This window comes from Dysidea avara, chromosome 6 (genome assembly GCF_963678975.1).
Source record: "Dysidea avara chromosome 6, odDysAvar1.4, whole genome shotgun sequence".
Lineage (NCBI taxonomy): Eukaryota > Metazoa > Porifera > Demospongiae > Dictyoceratida > Dysideidae > Dysidea > Dysidea avara.
The window spans coordinates 19,889,358-19,911,688 of record NC_089277.1 but is presented as its reverse complement, the minus strand read 5'-3'; the positions used below and the strand labels follow the sequence as shown (position 1 = coordinate 19,911,688).

Here is a 22,331-nt window from a genome sequence, read left to right as displayed (position 1 = left end):
TTAAAATTTTTATATATACTTGTAATAAATAGCTCACTTCACAAAAGTCTTGTGACCCCTATTTAAGAATATGCTTGTACTATTTGACTGTCAGAATGCCATACAACTCATTGATGCTGTTCAGTAGAGAACATCTATAGGTTTGCTGTAAGCTGCTATTCAAAATACCAGACTATTACAAGTATTTTATAGTAACTTGATTGGCCCACTCTACATGATAGAAGAAACCATGCAGCTAAAACTGATGATGATGTGCAAAATAATTCATGGATTGGTTATCCTCAACATAATTATTGCAACCTAAGCCAAAGCCACTCCTATAAGTTTATACAGCCAGCAACAAGGCTACTCATAAATATTACTATGTGGAACAGACTACCAACATCAGTAGTTACAGCAGAATCTATTAACTTATCACTATTTAATTTGTACACTATAGCTACTTATATTGAGTTCTGTACTTCAACAACCATTAAATAAAAAAATTGTGGAATATTGAAAACTGTACACTGCCCCTTTTGCAAATCCATGGATTCATATTTGTAATGACTAAAATACTCATGCAGTATAATTATTCCATTAAGGAGTCTAGGGCATGTAGAAATTAGTAACTAAAACTTAAAGTGTAGTTTGCAAGGAATGTTTGACATGAGAAATAGAAAAAACTTGTAGATGTAGCAAATAGTGCTGTGCAGTAGCTACAATAGTTTGACTCAGTGTTACATGTAGGCAATAGCACACCGACTGAGGTGAATTGCAAAATAAGAGGCTTGAATTGTCAACAATATAGTTCCACATAATTATGTATGTACCTGATAGCTAAGTATTTGAAAGTTTTTAATGATTTATAATTATAAAAGTAGTGAATATATAATTATCTCCCCAAATCACAGAGATGACCTCTGTCTGATTATGTACCTTTATCTCTTACCATTAAGTAGACCGGATACTTTTTGGACTGTAATTGGATATGGACACATTATTAATGGTCGGAAAGAGTCAATTATATTTAAAGTGTTCATTAATGTATTATATTCAGCTGACCTGATCAAAATTATCATGAGATATGTACATATAACCTGAAAACGTAAAATCAGCTATTGCACTTCTGCTAAATATCACTTTAGAAAATTTCACATCAGCAACCATTTGTGGTGTTGGTTGTTTAGATAATACAAAAGCTAGTCCATTCCAGTAACTTTGCTGCATAGTATGACTGGCAAAAGAATTTATTTTAGAGTTACTTATGACTACACTTCGGATTTCTGCAGAATATCCTTTATACTTTAAATCTTGCATAAAACCATACGATTCCACTGCATTTTTAGCATGATCTGGAATAGTAAAATATAATGGTGTATTGGCACCTTCACAAAGATTAACAGCAAAACAAACTGGAGATATGTTAGATTGAATCTGTCTAGTTTGGTTATCAACTTTTACTTCCAAGGAACCAGTATAAATCAACACTGAATGCAATCCTTCAGATGTTGAAGATATAAAGTGGCATTCTTCCATCTTACTAAAGCTTTCAGGGTAAACCAATTTAACCATATAGCTGTGCAAATCATGATTGTGGTTGCTTTGTAAAGTTTTGATTCTAATCCATTTAGGAAGCAATGACATTGTTGTTTGAAGATAAGTAAATGCTAGAGAATCAAAATGTAGGTAGCACTGCACATCTTTTACTTTTGTGTACTTAGTATTACATGTTTGAAACAATCCTGCAGTGATGCTAGTATTGCACTTCGTACAGATATCCTGAAAATCAGTGCTGTCTAAGTCTATGTGACCTTCTTTTGATTGCAATTTGGCTCCTGTCACAGAAATAGGCATGTTAAATCCATTGCTAGAACTGAAGATTACCCCACCAGAATATGGTGCATCATTTGTAGCCCAACCACATGTTGAATTGAAAACAACATTGTCATCACTATTTGGACATTCCAACTTCAACCCAAGCTCTGCTTCAGTTGCCTGGCAACAGCCTGGTTTCAACATATTGGCCTTCCTTCTAGAACATCCCTGATTCTTAGTAGCTAATACAATAGCAGGTGGTATAGGTTTGTAATCTATTGTATCGTCATCAATGGTGAACTCCAATTTATGCAATCCTTGATCTTTTGCCATCACTAGAATATCTCTCCTTGTTAAAACATCAGAGAACATTACAGAGGAAGGCATAATTTGCATAGCACGATCTGATTCTATGTTCAATGTAAATGCTTTGTCTGGCCAAGCAGAAATCGAAATAGTGATTGGAGAATTTACAACCATTGTAGGTATGTCAGGAACATCAATCACAAGTGTATTGCATATTTCACCGGTATATCTCTTTTGATCACAACTACAGGAAATGGTATTGCTTCCAGAATATGAACATAATCCACCATGTTTGCAAGGATTTGGAGTGCAACCTTGCTTTTCTGTAAAGTAATAGGTATATTCATTATTCCACCTGACTACATAAATAATATTGTATGATTGTACTTAACATGAAACATGCTATTAAGTACTATTTATGTGAATCCATGTAGGTTTTGGTGTGATAGTTAATGTTTTGTGGGTAATACATAACTGCAGAAATTAAATATAATATATGATGCCATTTTATAGTCCATTTTGCTGTTTCAAAGTACATAATTATTGTCAGTTCACCTTAAAGTTCCAGTGAAAACATATGTTACTTTGGTTCTAAATAATTAACCTGCTAATATGACATTTAAACTGATTTCCAAATACCAGCTGGCCGGTCTGGCATTGGTCAGACCACTTTTCAGCTTGGTTGAATTTGAAAAATGATTGAGATACTCCATTAGAGCAGTCATTGCGATATACTGTAGCAGAACAGTCATTGTAATGCACTAATAGAGCACTCAATATTTTAGAATAATATAACTAATTACACCACTTGGCCTTAGCCATTACATATACATTAAATGTACTTTCAAAGTCCCAGTGAGTTATCTGCATGACACTGCATTAATTAGACTAACTGATCTCATGTCATGCATTAGCAATTTCAATCAAAATTGTATCTCAAAGCACTTTTAGAATATTTTTATCATGAATCTAGTTTAACTAGCTAGATATGAAATTAAATTTGTAGATACTGTAGCATAAAATTACAGAACATATCCTTGATGTTAAGATACTGTACTTTGCGTGGGAGGATCAAAGCAATGTCACGTATTGTATTCTCCATACAATACTAATCAGCTGCATAACTGTACCGTATGAGTCATACAGTACAGTTATGCACTTAATTGGGCAAATACAGTACAGTTATGCAGAGAATTTATTTGTGGAATACTACGTAAACAACACACTGTAAATTGCTATAACCAGCCAAACTAATCCTACGAGTTTGTTCTACAGCTAGGAATATATTGTATAAACACTTACTGATCGTCTGATCACAAAGCTTTTTAAACACACCTCCACTAAGACAGCACAACTGATCACGTGCGTGACATTGTAAATTGCTAAAACTAGCCAAACTAATCCTATTAGTTCATTCTAAAACTAGAAATACAGTAGTTAAATACTTATTGATATCCTTATCACCGAAAATCGCAGTGGTTTGAGTACTACAAAAACTCGCTTTGAGCCAGGCACAACCAGGAAGTACAATATAACACTTAAAGCACTGCCTTACTTGTGTGTACAAAAAATACAGTACTTGGGGGTGTCTCGAGGCAAATACAGCACTCAACTTCGCCTTGTGCTGTATTAGCCTCTTGACACCCCTCCTGGTACTGTATTTTCTGTATACATGTGCGGCAGTGCTTTAACTCTAACTTAGAAAATGGTATGTTAGCAATGCTTTGAAGTTTGATTAAAATAGAAGTTTCTTATTCACGAAAAGACTCCACCACAAGTCTCTTAGTAATAAGAGATTAGCGGCTAACCGCATTAGTTAATTAGTTGTCAACACCAAGAATTTATTGTTAACTGCTGAAATATTGTCAACAAAACAATAGCACAACCAAACCAGCATGGTTCTTCACCACCCTATTCCTGTGCCGGAGTGTTAACCGGAGTGCCAAGGTAGGTATTGGTGTCTTACTTTCCTAGAAATGGGCTGCACTGCAGCATGACACAACAAGCCAGTGCCATTATACAGTAATTTTGCTAACTGTCTTTCTCCACTTTCAGATAGTTTACATGTGGCACAATGACACCAATCCATTGATTCTCCTTTGTGATATAGTGATATAGACTTGCCTTGAATAGTTGTGAGGATACTCCAGCGTCTAGTGAAGTGTCTGGTAGTTACACCAATCGCAATACAACCTTAAACAGTAGCTAGCTACTGTCACTAATTTTTCACAGATTTCTCTTACTCAAACTGATGCAATTCTTGTTGATAGCAGTGTGTATCACAAATAAAAGTGCCGTTTTAGTGACTAAGCTTTGACAGGAAAGTAAATTAGCCTTCCCATGCAGCCTTGTGCGTGACACTGTCACTAGCAATGGTACGAGGCTTAGTTGCAATTGCTGGCAAACCATTTTCTAAAACAGTAAGACACTCCAAACTAGCACCTTCGAAGTATAAACGTCCTAGGAGTTGATGTAAGAATGATGCAATAAAAACCTCAGCAGAATACAAAGAGTCTGAAAGACTTTTACTGACTATGTAAAATTGCATCCATGCAGATCCCATTTCACAACATCTATTTTCAAAAACTTCCCCAGGGGAGTATGTTCTAGACCCCTTATACATAGCTTGTCATGCTTCATGTGCTTAGCACATGGCTCAGATTATCAATAAAATACAGTGTGCATGAATATGACCTCCACTGCAGTTCATGGATGGTCGGACTACTCAACTCTCTGGGCTCCAGTCCTAAATCTAGTCACAGATAAATATGTAAACATTTTTTTTGCAAATTGACTGTTTGGATATATAATTAACAATTACACACAGCAGCGACTGCTTTTAATTAGACTGTCTGCCTAGTTATAATAATAAAACCACAACAAGATGAAACACACAAATTGTATTATCTATTTACAGGTATCTAAATCTTACAGATCCCTTGTATTCATTTCAATAGATTCCTGTCTCTGGGGCAATAAAAAGCACAGCAATTACTTGTCTGTAACATTAGCAATGCATGGGAATTTTATTATACAATAACGAGCTGTGATCTAAGTAAGTTAGACATAGAAACACTAGTTCCATAGAATTTGGAAAGTCACAGGCCCTGTAGTAGCACTTTCGCCTTGCTCAGGTGAAAGGTTACTAAAATAATTCTGTAGAACCTGTTTTGATACCTGACTATTATCAAATAATTATAGTGAGGTGTGCTTCATGACATCACATTTACTTATGTAATTGGCTCATAGCTAAACTCTCTACAGAGTGAACTGCAACATAGCTGAATGGTGACTATTACATTATGTAGCTGAAATATCTTTTTGTAATAATAGGGTTACATGTTGTCTCACTTGTTACATAGCTAAATGGTTTACAGGGTAACTTGTAACATAGCTGAACTCTGCACAGAGTGACTTATTTGTAGCTGAACTCTCTATGGTGACTTGCAGTCTAGCTGAACTCTACATGGTAACTTGTTATGTGCTTAAACTCTCTAAAAGGTGACTTCTGATGTAGCAGAATACTCTACAGTATAAACTTTTTGTAACTAAACTCTATTGTGTGACTTGTAACATACACAGCTGAACTCTCTAAAGGGTGACTTGTTACATAGCTGAATGGTCTACAGGGTGACTTGTTAGATAGCTGAACTCTCTACTGGGTGATTTTGATATAGCAAAATTGTCAACAGAGTGACTTTTTATTGACAAATTCACTGCAATGAGCTCACTAGTCTTATTGATGTAGAGCTCAGCAACAATACATTACAAGTTACCCTATACAGAGTTCAGTTATGTTACAAGTTACTCTGTAGAGAGTTCAGCTACAAACAAGTCACTCTGTAAGAAGTTCAGCTACAAACAAGGCAGTCTGCAGAGAGTTTAGCTACATTACATGTCACTTTATAGATACAAGTAATTAATCGTACCCTGTAGAGAGTTTAGCTATGTAATAAGTCACTCCGTAGAGACTTCAGCTACAAACAAGTTGCCCTGTTGAGAGCTCAGCTATTTAATAAGTCACTCTGTGAAGAGTTCAGCTATGCACCAAGTCGCATTGTAGAATTATCAGTGATGAGTTATACGAGGCAAAATAGTGTGACATAATGTGAAAAATGCTTTTTAATCATAATCAAAGAAAGTTTAATGCCTTTAACAAGGCAGTAACTGACAAGTAGTTAAGTTCTAATAACAAATGCTGCATGAGACAACTTTCTATATACCAGAAAACAAGACAGAAAAAGATATGCTGGAAAGTAAATAAACTTGCTTTCACCTAGGATAAAGTATTAGCTTAGTCACATGCACTTGTCCACCAAGCACTCTTTTCTTCAGTTATGAAAGAAATAATTTTATTACAAAAGCAACCTAATCAACATCATGGTTAATCGCATACTTGACAATGCAATTGATAACCCTAGTACATTTTATAGTTGTAACATGGACACGAGTGATTTAGTGGATATGTATGCCCAAAGCCCTAGGGCGCAGCACAAGGACTGAGGGTGTGCATATTAGGCAAATCACGTGTGCCCATGTTACAGCTAATATGTAACACCTCCATTTCAGGCTGATAGTCCTGATGCCAATACAGGTGTAACCACTGAATCTATTTTATATGCATGTCTGAAAGGTTTGATTATAGTGTGGTTAACTCATGTCATCCTAAAGGTGGGCATGTCCACATTCAAAAATGTGCCAAAATGCTTGTGAACGCACTGTAAGACTAGTTCTCACCTTTACTTAACATTTCCCAACTTGTAACATGGCAAGATACTGAAACAATTTTATTTGAGTGCTTCTTGTGGCAACACTTCAATGATTTGTGGTAGTCATCACATGAGCATTAATTTATTCCCACAATCAGTTTTGGTCTGAGCTTGCATAAAATAAACAGAGGGCAGTACCACTACCTCATCTACATCAAGGCCATGCTTGCTTCGATGAAAGAGGCTTGCTCTTTTAGAAGTGCAACCACTTTCCTGGGATACATTTCAATGTACACCAGTGTACATTTAGATGTCTCCCTGTAAAGAGATATACTGTACATGGTAAATGTATCCTCTAAAATTACTTTGATCTGAGGTGTGAAAGTGCTACATATAATATTATAGCCTAACTATTCCTAGCTGTTGAGTTTAATTCAATATGTAACACACCGAGCGAAAACCTATCATATATATGAGTAGAAATTGATTATTCAGAAATTCAGTAACAGTCTGATGGCTGAAAACTGAAGCAAGTTAATAGGTAATCAAGATAAATGCTTTGAAAAAAGATAAATTATTTGATGCAATACTTTCTTTGAGATTCTATAGCCACAATTACTTTGTTAAAACACCATGTGCCATAACTACAATAATTATGAGGTGGTGTGAAGGGCAGGGGCATAGCCAGAACTCAGGCCACCTGGGCCCAGGCCCAGGAATCAACAATTCGAGATACTCCAACAGAGTAGTCAGATCGAGATAAATCAGACTCAGAATTCAGAGAAGCAGTGTAGCAAGCTACATATGTAGTTATAAATAAAGAGGTGTAGTTGGTGGAGGGAAGATCAAGGACGTATCAAGGGGGGAAGAGGCAGAATATTTTAAAACAAAAATCACATCAAATCTTACAGCCCTGGAGCTCTCCGGTAGCTACTTGCACACTAGCGCTCTTCTGTACTACTCTTAAGGGTTGCATTGTATTAATGCTAAACTGCAAATCATCAAGATCTATTGCATCACGTGATCAGTAGCACATGTGATGCATGGTTGAAATGGCGAAAGAGTGTTGATTGGTTGAGGCAGAGATATCACAAGGCAGCAGCTGTAATAAACTTGAGTGCCAGTGGTCGTGTTATACATGGGTTAAGTTAGCACAAACTGTGAGTAGTTGATGTATATTTATCCGATGAATGGTTTGTTTATTTGTCACATGTTGTGGGCATGTGATGTCTCGAATACATTGGAGTACAAGCAAGTCTAAAGTTACTGACCATCAACAGGAGGGCCGACCGAGAATCAAGACTCACGGTAGTGTGTCGTGCGGCCCAAGAAGCCGGCGCGCAACACCCGTAGTATATTGATAGGAAGAAAGAAAATGCGATTTTCGCACCTGCGTAGCTCTGTGCTGCCTTGATGAAACAAGACGATTTTTGCTGTGGACACTCCCTCCACCTTCAGCACTCCACATTCCAAATTAGAGCGAAATCGCTTCACGCGTTCCCGAGATATGCGACTTCAAAAATTGGCTTAGTTACTTCGTTTTTTTTTCTTCTTATTTTTCTTCCTCTTTCCGCACACTTACAAAAACTGCTATAAAACGTGAACGCCATATCCGATTGCCTTGAAATTTGACACACAGAAGGATGGTATAAAGGCGCATCTCTGTACCAACTTTGGCTAGGATACAATAAACAGGAAAAGAGTTATGATCGATTATTCACGAACAATAACACCAATATGTTGTCATGCCTACAGGGTAAACCGCGTATGGTAAGAAGCTGAAATTCGGTGGGTAATTAAGTTAACTATTGAACCTCAAACCTTTTGTGGTTTGAAAGAAATCGAGCTAAAAACCAGGAAGATGCAACGAAAAAACCAACAGTGTGTAACAATTACGCAATCGAGATTAGCTAATAAAAAACGACTACTTGCCAAGCCCACCAGATAAACCGCTAAGGGGAATGCTTTGAAAATCGCTGTATAGATGGAGTAATCATCTTAGAAAGGCTCTTCAACGGTGTAGAAGAATCAGACTTAAAGCCACGGAGTTATAACACGAAATCCAACTTGGTGTAGCAAGTGCGAGATCGAGATACTCTAATAGAGCAGTCATCCTAATAGAGCAGTCACCCTGAAGAGAATTCAAGAGATCAGCTAGAAACAAGCAACCTGTATAGAGATCAGCTAGAAACAAGTCACCCTGTAGAGAGATCAGCTACAAACAATTCACCCTGTAGAGAGATTAGCTAGAAAAAGTTACCTTATAGGGAGTTCATGCAACTATGGAAAGGGATAGTTCAGCTAGAAGAAATCACCTTGTAGAGTTCAACTACAAAGAAACTACCATGTAGAGAGTTCAACTACAAACAAATCGCCCTGTAGAGAGATTAATAGAAGAAGTTTCCTTGTAGAGAGTTCAACTACAACCAAATCACCTTGTAGATAGATCAGCTAGAAGAAGTCACCTTGCAGAGAGTTCAGTTACAAAGAAACCATCATGCAGAAAGTTCAGCTACAAACTAGTAACCTTATAGAGACATCAGCTAAAAGAAGTTACCTTATAGAGAGTTCAGCCACAGAGAAACTATCATGTAGAGAGTTCAGCTGCAAACAAATCACCTGTAGAGAGTTCAGCTACAAGCAAATCTCACTGTAGAGAGATCAGCTAGACGAAGTTTCCTTGTAGAGAGTTCAGCTACAAACAAATCACCGTGTAGAAAGATCAGCTAGAAGAAATTACCTTGTAGAGAGCTCAACTACAAAGAAACCATCATGTAGAGAGTTCAGCTGCAAACAAAACACCTGTAGAGAGTTCAGCTACAAGCAAATTTCCCTGTAGAGAGATCAGCTAGAAGAAGTTTCCTAGTAGAGAGTTCAGCTACAAACAAATCACCCTGTAGAAAGATCAGCTAGAAGGAGTCACCTTGTAGAGAGTTCAGTTACAAAGAAACCATCATATAGAGAATTCAGTTACAAACTAGTGACCTTGTAGAGACATCAGCTAAAAGAAATTACCTTGTAGAGAGTTCAGCTACAAAGAAACTACCATGTAGAGAGTTCAGCTGCAAACAAATCACCTGTAGAGAGTTCAGCTACAAACAAATCTCCCTGTAGAGAGATCAGCTAGAAGAAGTTTCCTTGTAGAGAGTTCAGCTACAAACAAATCACCCTGTAGAAAGATCAGCTAGAAGAAGTTACCTTGTGGAGAGTTCAGCTACAAAGAAACCATGTTGTAAAGAGTTCAGCTGCAAACAAATCACCTGTAGAGAGTTCAGCTACAAACAAATCTCCCTGTAGAGAGATCAGCTAGAAGAAGTTATCTTGTAGAGAGTTCAGCTAAAAAGAAACCATCATGTAGAGAGTTCAGCTGCAAACAAATCACCTGTAGAGAGTTCAGCTACAAACAAATCTCCCTGTAGAGAGATCAGTTAGAAGAAGTTTCCTTGTAGAGAGTTCAGCTACAAACAAATCACCCTGTAGAAAGATCAGCTAGAAGGAGTCACCTTGTAGAGAGTTCAGTTACAAAGAAACCATCATGTAGAGAGTTCAGCTACAAACTAGTGACCTTGTAGAGACATCAGCTAAAATAAATTACCTTGTACAGAGTTCAGCTACAAAGAAACCATCATGTAGAGCCTCGCTCCAGGTATGTTCACAAGCCATCTTGGGCAGGTTTTATTAAACCTACTTTTTGAAACCTACCAACAATGGTTCAGGAACATACCTCTGTAGAGAGTTCAGCTGCAAACAAATCACCTGTAGAGAGTTCAGCTACAAACAAATCTCACTGTAGAGAGATTTGTTAGAAGAAGTTTCCTTGTAGAGAGTTCAGTTACAAACAAATCACCCTGTAGAAAGATCAGCTAGAAGAAGTCACCTTGTAGAGAGTTCAGTTACAAAGAAACCACCATATAGAGAGTTCAGCTACAAACTAGTGACCTTGTAGAGACATCAGCTAAAATAAATTACCTTGTACAGAGTTCAGCTACAAAGAAAGCATCATGTAGAGCCTCGCTCCAGGTATGTTCACAAGCCATCTTTGGCAGGTTTTAGTAAACCTACTTTTTGAAACCTGCCAACAATGGTTCAGGAACATACCTCTGTAGAGAGTTCAGCTGCAAACAAATCACCTGTAGAGAGTTCAGCTACAAACAAATCTCCCTGTAGAGAGATTAGTTAGAATAAGTTTCCTTGTAGAGAGTTCAGCTACAAACAAATCTCCCTGTAGAAAGATCAGCTAGAAGAAGTTTCTTTGTAGAGGGTTCAGCTACAAACAAATCACCCTGTAGAAAGATCAGCTAGAAGGAGTCACCTTGTAGAGAGTTCAGTTACAAAGAAATCATAATGTAGAGAGTTCAGCTACAAAGAAACCATCATGTAGAGAGTTCAGCTACAAACAAATCACCTGTAGAGAGTTCAGCTACAAACAAATCTCCCTGTAGAGAGATAAGCTAGAAGAAATTTCCTTGTAGAGAATTCAGCTACAAACAAATCACCCTGTAGAAAGATCAGCTAGAAGAAGTCACCTTGTAGAGAGTTCAGTTACAAAGAAACCATCATGTTGAAAGTTCAGCTGCAAACAAATCTCCCTGTAGAAAGATCAGCTAGAAGAAGTCACCTTGTAGAGAGTTCAACTTCAAAGAAATCACCCTGTAGAAAATTCAGCCACAAACGAATTGCCCTGTAGAAAGATTAGTTAGAAGAAGTTACCTTGTAGAGAGTTCAGCTACAAAGAAACCATTTTGTAAAGAGCTCAGCTGCAAACAAATCACCTGCACAGAATTCAGTTACAAACAAACCACCCTGTAGAGAGATCAGCTTGAAGAAGTTACCTTGTAGATAGTTCAGCTAGAAACAAATCACCCTGTAGAGAGATCAGCTAGAAGAAGTTACATGTACCTTGTAGATTATTCAGCTACTAACAATTCACCCTGTAGAGAGGGCATCAAGAAGAAGTCACCTTGTAGAGTGTTCAGTTACAAAGAAACCACCATGGAGAGTTCTGTAATAAATATATGTATTATATATATAATTTGTACATTTACAGATAAAATCAGAAATATTTAAAGTACATCTGCTTCATCTTTTCTTCTTCCTGTGGTAAAGAAAAAAAAGACAGGTTAAAAAAGTCCCAAAGCCGGCCGGTGGTATACAAATACAAAAAGAAATGAAATCTAATCCAAAACAGCCAAGCTGTAAAAAAACAGTACGGCCCTCAAAAAGGCTAATGTGAAAAAAGATGTGAAATCCAAGGTGGCGGCCAAGAAATGACTGTGATGGTAGGTTAATGGTAAAAATTTTAATAACGGCAATTTAGGTGAATTTTTTGCCAAGACCAAGCGGCACAAAAATTCACCTGAATTGTCGTTATTAAAATTTTTACCATTAACCTACCATCACAGCCAAGTGGCAAAAAATTCACCTAAATTGCCGTTATTAAAATTTTTACCATTAACCTACCATCACAGTCATTTCTTGGCCGCCACCTTGGATTTCACATCTTTTTTCACCATAGCCTTTTTGAGGGCCGCACTGTTTTTTTACAGCTTGGCTGTTTTGGATTAGATATTATTATATTATATTTTATTACTGCGCAAGACCTCAAAATAGAGTATAAGAGCACACTATAGTTATAAATTAAGTAAGGATTTGAAATGTTCTACACTTGATGAATTAATTACAGATTCCAGAAGATTGTTCCATTGTCAAATTGCTGAATGAAAAAAGGAGTAGTGGTAGAAGTTGATTCTGGTGGGAGGTAGTAAAAATCTCAGTTGATACCCTCTTGTATTATGAATAGATGGTCAGGGGAAAAGGATATTCTGTGTTAATTTCTACTAAATTATTAACAATCTTGTTTGTACAATTATATCAATTTGTGACCAGGCCTGTGAAAACAGGGCATGTGGGCACAAACTACACCAAATCACTCTACAGCTCATATCTCAGTGCTGGAAACATATATTTCCATTCTGTAACTTGTATTATGATGCCAATTGAATACTTACTAAGAGCAGAAAATTGCAATGTCATAGCATAATGGTACAAAATGTTATGTGTGATGAAAGTGTGAAAAAGTAGGTAAAAATCATGTGCCCACATGCCCTATTATCACAGGCCCGGTCACATTTTGATTCATTTCTTCTCTCTGCTAAAGTCTTAAAATCAATTCTTTCCAACATTTCTGTAACACTAGCATAAGGTGAGTAATTATTAAATATAAACCTCACCAATCGTCTTAGTACAGCTTCTGCTAAGTCAACATTCCTTTGAGTATATGGAGACCAGATGGCAGAGGCAAATTCTAGTATAGGCCTAATCATGCTGCCATAACATCTTGCTTTAATACTATAATTGGACAGTGCTTAATATTATGCTGGAGAAAATCTTTCACTGTTTGCTTTACTGGTCTTAACATGATCATTCCTAGATGTTCATCAATTGTTATGCCAAGATATTGAGCTGATGTACTGTGCTTAATTTCTTGTCCTTGAATATAATAATGCATTAATATAGGATTACACTTGTTGGATACCATGAGGAATTCACACTTTGCTGGATTAAATAGCATATTCCACTTTTTAGCCCACTGTTCAAGAGAATAAAGATCAGCCTGTAGTTTGTGGCAGTCATCTACTGTTCTGATGGTAGTGTAAAGCAAAACATCATCTGCATATAACTCAATTTTACATCTAACATTGGTTGATAAGTCATTAAATGTAATTTATTGTATCACAATTAATTGAAGTTAACATGCATGCTGTAGATATTGCGATATAGCACTATAAGAATTTGCACATAATTTCTGTGACCTAAGTGCATGCTATAGTGTAAGGGTGCACTATGATCTAAGCACGTTGAGATGGTTTCAAGTAATGTGTAATCAACAAACTGGTTTAACAGGTTTGCGTTCACATGACTTGCCACATTCTTGAAAGGTGAATGGCCTAGTTATAGAAAAGTTCCTAGTAGGTGAAACAAGACCGCTAGTGTCATGTTGTGTACCGGGGACAGTGGTTGGTGAACAAAAAATGTGTCACTCACACGAGTTGTGTACGAGCCAAGCTACCATGGCCAGAGGTTCTTCGTAGCAGTCCTTCCAGCCTACGGAATCGATCTAGATGGTAAACAAGAAGCAAAGTCTCATCGCTGGAAATTCATTATAACCAGTGAGCTCGTTCCTCGTGTGACACGTGTTGCATGAGGCACACTAAATCGAACGAAACTGATCGCACCATTACAATAAGACGAATGGCTATTGAGGGATACTAGCCGAGTTCTCACGCATGTTCTATAAGAAGTTTAGCATAATTGAAGTGATGCTGCGATGAATTGCTGTACTGGCTTAGTCTTTTCATTAGCTTTCAAGCTTGTCCTTTAACATTGTGTCGTTAGCTTCCGGGCTTATCTGTTCAGGTTTGTCACAAACCTCTGTTCAAGTGTTGTCAGCTGTTACACTTGTTTGTTTGAGTTGTTTAATTGTTATCAGGGTGTAATAAACTTTCACCATTAGCATGTTTATATATGCACAGCTAACATGTGCCTTGATTTGCATGAGGTCTTGCTGTGTTTATTTTATATGCTATGTGTATGCCACTACTGTTGCTCATGCCTTAGTTAAGTGCTAGTGCTGCATGCTGCTATCGCATAAGGTACCGCTACATGATGATGCCGCATGAATGTTATTGTGCTTTAATAATAATGTGTTACGTCAATGATTTGCCAGCTGTAAGTGCTCCTACTATTCAGCTTCTATTAGGTCACTGACACTAGGCACTACTTATGCTGGATACATATAGGCACTGGCTAGGTTACGGCTAAGGGTCACAGATGGTGTTATCAAGCATATATCGCTGGCAAAAAGCAAAATCAGAAACTCATAATGACTTAATGCTATCGCACTGAGAATGCTGCTGCATGATTTGCTACCATTGCATGATTGAGAGTGCTGCATTGCAGCTGTTGCATAGTGAGAGTGCCGCTGCATGAAATGCTCCTGTTGCATAATAAGAGTGCTGCTGCATGATTTGCTGCCATTGCATGATTGAGAGTGCTGCATTGCATGATATGCTGCTGTTTCATGTTTGGCTGAGAGTGCTGCTGCATGATATGCTGCTGTCGCATAATTGGCTGAGAATACTGCTGTATAAATGTAGCGCCGGAAAAAAAGAAAAACCTAACACGTTCTAATTACGCTGCGTTTGTACACACCTCCATATAGCTTGGTGGCAGCTGAGGGATGAGGATGGGACCACAACCAATGGGCAAGTATTTACTGGACAAGCTTTCTCCGGTAGCATGCTATACGTAAGGCTTACAACTTTGTGTGTTTGATGGCTGGTTGCTCGCAAGCTGTTGCAATTATATGAGGCTATTGTGCTTTTGTGCTATGCAAAGTATGTTGCATGATTCACTTAAGAGAGTACTGCTGCATGAATTTATTGCTGCTACGATTGCATGAGGCTATTGTGCTTTTACGCTATGCAAAGTATGTTGCATGATTCGCTTAAGAGAGTACTGCTGCATGAATTTATTGCTGCTACGATTGCACTGAGGGTACTGCTGCATGAATATTGCTATTGCTGTTGCTATTGCACTGAGGGTACTGCTGCATGAATATTGCTATTGCTGCTGCCAATGCACTGAGGGTGCTCCTGCATGAATACTGTATTTACTTGATTAAATGCAATGGCGTTTATCACCTTAGTTCCAAAAATCAATGCGACGACTATTCAAACTCAACTACCACTCGCTTCTCATGAACGATGTTTAAGCCATTATTTTCACAATCAATTGTGGGACCACTCAAATGCTGCAACTATTAAAGGGCGATGTTTAATCAAGTAAGTGCAGTATTTCTGCTGCTGCTGCTGCTGCTGCTGCTGCTGCTGCTGCTGCTGCTGCTGCTGCTGCTGCTGCTGCTGCTGCTGCTGCTGCTGCTGCTGCTGCTGCTGCTGCTGCTGCTGCTGCTGCTGCTGCTGCTGCTGCTGCTGCTGCTGCTGCTGCTGCTGCTGCTGCTGCTGCTGCTGCTGCTGCTGCTGCTGCTGCTGCTGCTGCTGCTGCTGCTGCTGCTGCTGCTGCTGCTGCTGCTGTTATTGCACTGAAGGTGCTGCATGTGCTGCATGAGTATTGCTGCAGCTGCTATTGCACTGAGGGTGCTGCATGTGCTGCATGAGTATTGCTATTGCTGCTGCTATTACACTGATGGTGCTGCCGCATGAATATTGCTATTGCTGCTGCTGTTGCATTGAGAGTGCTGCTGCATGAATGTTATCGCTGCTGCAAGAATGCTATTACTGCCGCTACTGCATGAATATTATTGTTGCTATTGCTCTGATTATTACTGCTTCCGTTAAAGCGCATATATTCCAGATATCAATTGGTTGATATGCAATACTGCTAAAGTATGGCTACTATGACATCTTGTGACCTCAACCTGATCCCCTCAGTTGCCTAATTCCATTTGTGGCTGCTGCATGAACATTTCTATTGCTGCATGTATATCATGGCCCCAGCACAAAAAAAATTTAATTAAATAAATTTAAAAAATAAAAATAAAAATTATTACTACTTAATGAAACATTAGCGCGGCCACGTAAATGTAATCACTGTTGTGAGCTTAAGGGTGCCACTATTGCATGATCTGCTGAAAGTGCGGAGACTACTGGAGTACTGTGTGATGCTCTTGCTGCTGCATGATATACAACCTCATGATGTACCAAAGCGCTGCTGCATGAATTTTATGGCTCCCGCATGTCTGCTATTACTGTTGCCACTACTATTGAACTACAACTCTGCCGCAAGTAATTTACTTCTGTTTCATTGCTAGTATTGCTGCCACAGCATACATGCTCTTCACTATAGCCTTGTGAGTTATCACTGCTTCTGCAGACAGGCATGTCCTAACTATTGCTTTTATGTAATACCATGCTTATGCAACTGCTACACTATTTAGTGACCACCTCAGTTGTCTAATCCCACTCTAATCTTACTAGCTCATGCATTATCATTACTGCCACTGCCACTGACATCATTATACTTCCATGATTTACCTACCGCAAATGTGTAACCACTCTCCAATCCCTTCTACACCAACCCCCCCTTCTTCCCCCACTATATGCTATTAATTATGTACCTAGTGGGTTTTTGTATACATCTCTATGGTCAAAAGTGTTTTTTTTTCTTTAGTAATACTATTATCTCCTTAAGCATGGCAGCTCTTAGATGTGCTTGGGTTATTCCATTTCCAACCTTTGCATACATGAAATTGCCACTGGTTAGTTACATTGCAGTAACTTTCTGTCATTGAACATGCATATATGACCACTGCACTTCAGCTGTGTTACTCTCTGTAGGCTTGCTCCATGTCCATGCATATGCAGGTCCATTGATGGCTACAGGCAGTTATGAGGTGCGCATATCTACACCAAGGTTGTACATCCTTTCTCCATGTATATAATAACACCTTACTATAGGGTTTCCTTTCCCTGGTTTAACAGTAGGATAGGTGTCATTGTCTAGGGCCCCTTTACAAGCTTTTCCATACCTCAGCAACCTATCTGTACCTTCTTATGCAATTGAATATTTCGTTCGGTTGCTAATGTAACTTGTAATACCTCCAGTGTGCATCAACTGTTGCATACCTATACAGCTCAATGGCTGTTGCTTTTGCAGGCATGCCCCATACTCGGGCATATGCATGTTCATTGGTGGCTGCATGCAGGTAGGAGGCTGGGTGCGTATATCAACACTTACCACCTTGTTTTTGGGGGTACATACCTCCAATTCTCAGTTGCACTTCCCTTCATCAGTACATAGTGTCTGCGTGCACAAGAGTACTCTTGTACTTTAAACTTGAAAGCATCTGCATACAATTTAAACTGCTACATGTCTAAAATCATTGCAGGCTTTATACTACGTAAGTAACCTCTTTAGCTCTAATTGCAAGTTTACTTGTGCTTACCAATGTCTGTATGTATAGTACTTGGCTGTATTCAGACTTGGAATACAACTGTTGTTGCTGTATACGGGTAGTTGACACTTGCATACAATCAATTGGCAGGCCTACTGTGTACATTGTATTCATGTCATATGTACACACTCCTTTATACTTATGCCATACCCGCACACTTTTTGGTACTCACAGGTTCTCAGGCATTAGTTCCTGCTGGTCCTGCAAAAACTCTGCTTAGTAAGATGCTTACTGCTATTGGTACACATACAGGCTCACTTGTATTCTCATTTGGTATTGTCATAATTTTCTATATACCATCAGGATGTGTCATATACTTCATGCATACTTGTGCGATGTGTGGTTATTATAACTACAATAATATTACTGTCTAAGTACTATTATAATTTTATATGTTGGGTACAACAAGCTCGGGCAACTGGGGAAATGTGGAGGAATTTGGGTGAATTAGATTTTAGTTATGTAGCTGTAATGCGGTATCAATTGATGCCAATGTTAATGTTCATGACATAGCTTGGTCTGTCATTTTGGTTGCTAGTAATCAATTGCTGTAATTTGACATGTCTTAGCGGTTTGCTATCATCACTTGCAAATGCTATGTTCATCCATCTACCCTAATTATGGAAGAACTTACTGCCCGCCCTACGATTTCCTCAGTTGCCCGTTATTCATCCAAACTCATCCTCTCTATATCACATATTATATGATCTATATATTGTCATGTCATGCATGATCTCATGTAGATATAATCTTACTTGCTATTATGGTATCATTGTATCCTTGTTGCACGATTGTTGCACTTGTGTATTGTCACGTACACTACTGGCTTTGTGGGAAAATGTTATGTGATTAGCATTAGGAAAAAGTAGGCAATGTAGAGCTTGGTGCGGTGGAAGGGTGGATAGCTAGGATAGCTAGGCCCCCAGCAACCAATATGTTAATAAAGCATAAGAAAAGTAAGGGCCCTAAAACAGAATCTTGTGGTACCTCAGAGGTAACTTCAGCATAATGTATACCTGGAAGGAAGTATTGCCAACTAAGGGACTCAAGTGTGGAGGGTTTCCATGTGCTAGAAAATTTGAAGTTGGCTGTCTGGAGGTGATGTATTTGCTACAATAGGTTTATAGGTTCTATAAGCTGCATAAACAGCAGTTTGTACAAACAGCAACTTTTAATGTTACTGCCTAAGGGCACATTTTGTGTATGCATCATTTTCATTCATACATGGTCTAGGGGGAAGTACCCAGTCCCAGGCCTTCCCCAAAGAACAGTCCACTTGAAATCTGAACCTCTTCAAGTAAATCCTGGCTATGCTCTTAGAGATCTTGTCAGTAGGCTTGGTCTTTAACTTACAGCTAGATCCTGGCATCACCAAAAGTCTGGCTACGCCCCTGGTGAAGGGACAAAGCTGAGTGTTCAAGACACTCCTCAAGTAGAGCTGCAATATTTGGAGGTCTCATTGGTTATTCATTGCTCTTACTGAAGAAATACATGTAACTTAATGGCTGCAAAATGCTTAGATTATTTTTAAAATGCCACAATATAAAACAATAGCTGTCAGCACGGTTACTCATTGTAGTGCATTGTGCAAATGTGCATGTAAGGTCTCATCCATCTAATATTAGCCATTAGTAGATTAATTGAATGGCCCATGTTTGTATGCTTCCTGTCAAACTGAATTCTGGCATTACAGAGATGTCAGTTTTAGTGCAGAAAGATTAGCTAGATTTCAAACTAAACAGATTAAAATACATAAAAGTTATGTTATTGTGCATAAGTTTAACAGAGTATGAAACAGCATGATAAATTGTTTGTGATTATACTGTACATGGAATTATTACATGACACTGTTAAAACAAAAGTGCTATGGTAGCAACTATTTTTGACTAAATGGGTAAAACTTTAGCACTTTTAGGTGCTACCATAGCACATAAGTTTTAATGGTGTATCCTGTCCTTACACTGAATGACACTAAGTAGCAAACAATATATTATTACTAACCTATGCACACAGGTGGTTCAGACCATGCTGCAACACTGTCAGATTTCAGTAAGCATTGTTGACTAGAATTAGGTGAGACCATGTAAAAATCAGGAAGGCAATTAATCCTGCAAGCTGTGTTTAATTCAGTGGAACATGGTAGAATAACAGTGCCATTATCTGTATTGTTTAGTTGCGCACAGTGTAATATTTCACATAATGTAGTATTTCCAGACCACTTGCCACTACTAAGGCATGTACGCTGCATAGAACCAAACAAGCGATAGCCTTGATCACACTGAAAACTGCAAGTAGTTCCTGTGATTATCAGTCCATTACAAGAATAATTTCCATTAATTGGCTTCATCAAATGTAAGCATTGTTGACCTATAGAAAGGTTGTTAATATATGCATGTACTTTTAAAATGTGACTGAACAATGCTACCAATGTTAAAAATTAATGTTGTTACAACATAAGCATAGCAGTGTTAAAAAACAAAAACACGAATTGAGACTAGGGCTGAGCAATGCTGCCATTTCAGTTTCATGATCAATACTAAACCAATTAATTATTCATGATACTTATATAGTTCAATCACATAACATTGAATTGTTCAGTATTCCTACAGGAAGTCCATATAATAATTATAGGTGCTACACATAACTGTCCTTATTAACAGCAAGAGATACTGCAATACTTGCTTTGACAGCTATTGACATAACTTGACTAACAATTTTTTTAAATGGCACTACAGTAATGTACAGTAACATCACAATGGTCATTAACAAAATAAACAATACTTTCAAAATATCATGAAATATCACTAAAAACCATAATATCACTCAGCCAAAACTATCACCAAGCTTCCAAAAACAGAGCACGAGGGCACTAACTACACTCCCATCACATAACTGGTCACATCTCTGTATCTATCTGTGTTCTGTATCTTGTATACCAATTATGATTATCAAGTGAAAATTGTGCAACCACAGCTTAATGATATCAAACGTTACGAGCCATGAGAGTGCAAAAATTAGGCAAATTTTATGGGCTCACATAACCTAATTTTGCAGATCCAGTCACAATTACAATTTTGAAATTGAATTCATTACTTTGATAATTAAAATTATTGGCTTGGTATTATATGCACAAGTTCCTGTCAGACCTTCAGTGCTGGTCACTGTAAAGCATTAATAATAATAAATACCATACTGTACTGTATATTAAGGATCATGGAGATTTGGGTTTTCCTAGCCAAAAGTAACCAAAAAACCAGCTTCATAACTCCATCCTGGCACCTTGGCAGTATTGGTTAAGTATAACCAAGCCCAAAGTGCCTTCAGTATGATGCTAAAGGCTTCCAATAAATTGTTACTGTTTAAGGAAGAAAATCAATCCCTCCTGGAAGAAGACTGAGTGTGGCCCCAACTAGACATTGGGTGACCTGCAGTTTGAATCCTGGGGTTGGAGGGTTTTTTTCCTTACTTTGGCCCTTTTCTGTTACACCTTATTTGTTGTAGCAAAGTCACTGTTATAAGCCATTTAAGTGTATGTCCTCGTTATTAGGTTAGGTAATCTTAAGGCTGCAGCACAAGTTGCTGTCAGACCTTCAGTACTGGTCACTGTAAATCATTAATAATTGCACAACCAGGTACTAAGAATAATATGAAATGCAGTTAAAATTACATCATAAATAAATAAATAATTAATGTTCTCTAAACCTACAAGGCCTAGAGACATGAACTAACCAGGGATAGATTTTCCCCTGTGAACAAAGGCACAACCATATAATCATTGCGCCTGTTTGTGCTGATGACTTAAATGCACGTATATTCTATATAACACCCAGTACAACACCCATGCTTTAATTTCAGATTGTGCAAAGGAGAAGATAGTAAACAGGCGAGAGTAATTGCAGGAAAGCCAGAGGCCACTTTACACGTAAACAGCAATATTAAAAGTATGTTTAAATGTTTCTAAGCTGTTTTCAGGTGGCGCAGTAAATTCCAAGTCACCATGCCAGGTGCCAGTGGACACATTCCATGTGATGAACAAGATTAAGAGTATGTAATCATAAAATAATATTAAAATATTAGAAGACAAAAATAGAGTTTACTGGAAAAAAAGAAACAAGATTCAAACAAGTCAGCATGGTAAACCCATCTAGAACTATGATGGAGTATGTCAAACATTAACACTTGGAATTGTGACACACAGATCCCTATTCAGACTCAAAATAATTATATGGTACATATCCTGTCTGATGGTGACACATAATACTGTATCATTCACTATATGGATAAGTAGAAATGCCAACTTAAAAAAGTACGCTGAGATTACTGCTACTCAATAATTTTATAATGGCTATTGCTTGCAACCTAAGGATATTATATAGTAGCTGCCTTTACCATGCATGTCTACAGTACAATGTACATTTATACCAAAAATTGTTCCATCATACTTCTATAATAGTTTAACATGCTGACTGTTCGACTCCTGATTCTTTTGCTTTTCAGCAAGCTCTTTTTGTAACTCTTTAAGACCAAATTCCACTATAGTGTCTTGG

At 37.9% G+C, this 22,331-nt stretch overlaps 1 protein-coding gene across 2 annotated transcripts in view; it reads right to left on the bottom strand.

The window, feature by feature from the left end:
* LOC136259110 (uncharacterized) overlaps positions 1-22,331 on the bottom strand; it is a 294,792-nt gene that overhangs the window by 33,691 nt on the left and 238,770 nt on the right. For both annotated transcript variants that reach the window (XM_066052532.1, XM_066052533.1), the window contains exons 16-17: positions 19,786-20,151; positions 1,045-2,426 (exon numbers count right to left, since the gene is read on the bottom strand). In XM_066052532.1, coding sequence (XP_065908604.1) covers positions 1,045-2,426; positions 19,786-20,151 — 1,748 coding nt within the window. The remainder of the gene's footprint in view (positions 1-1,044; positions 2,427-19,785; positions 20,152-22,331) is intronic.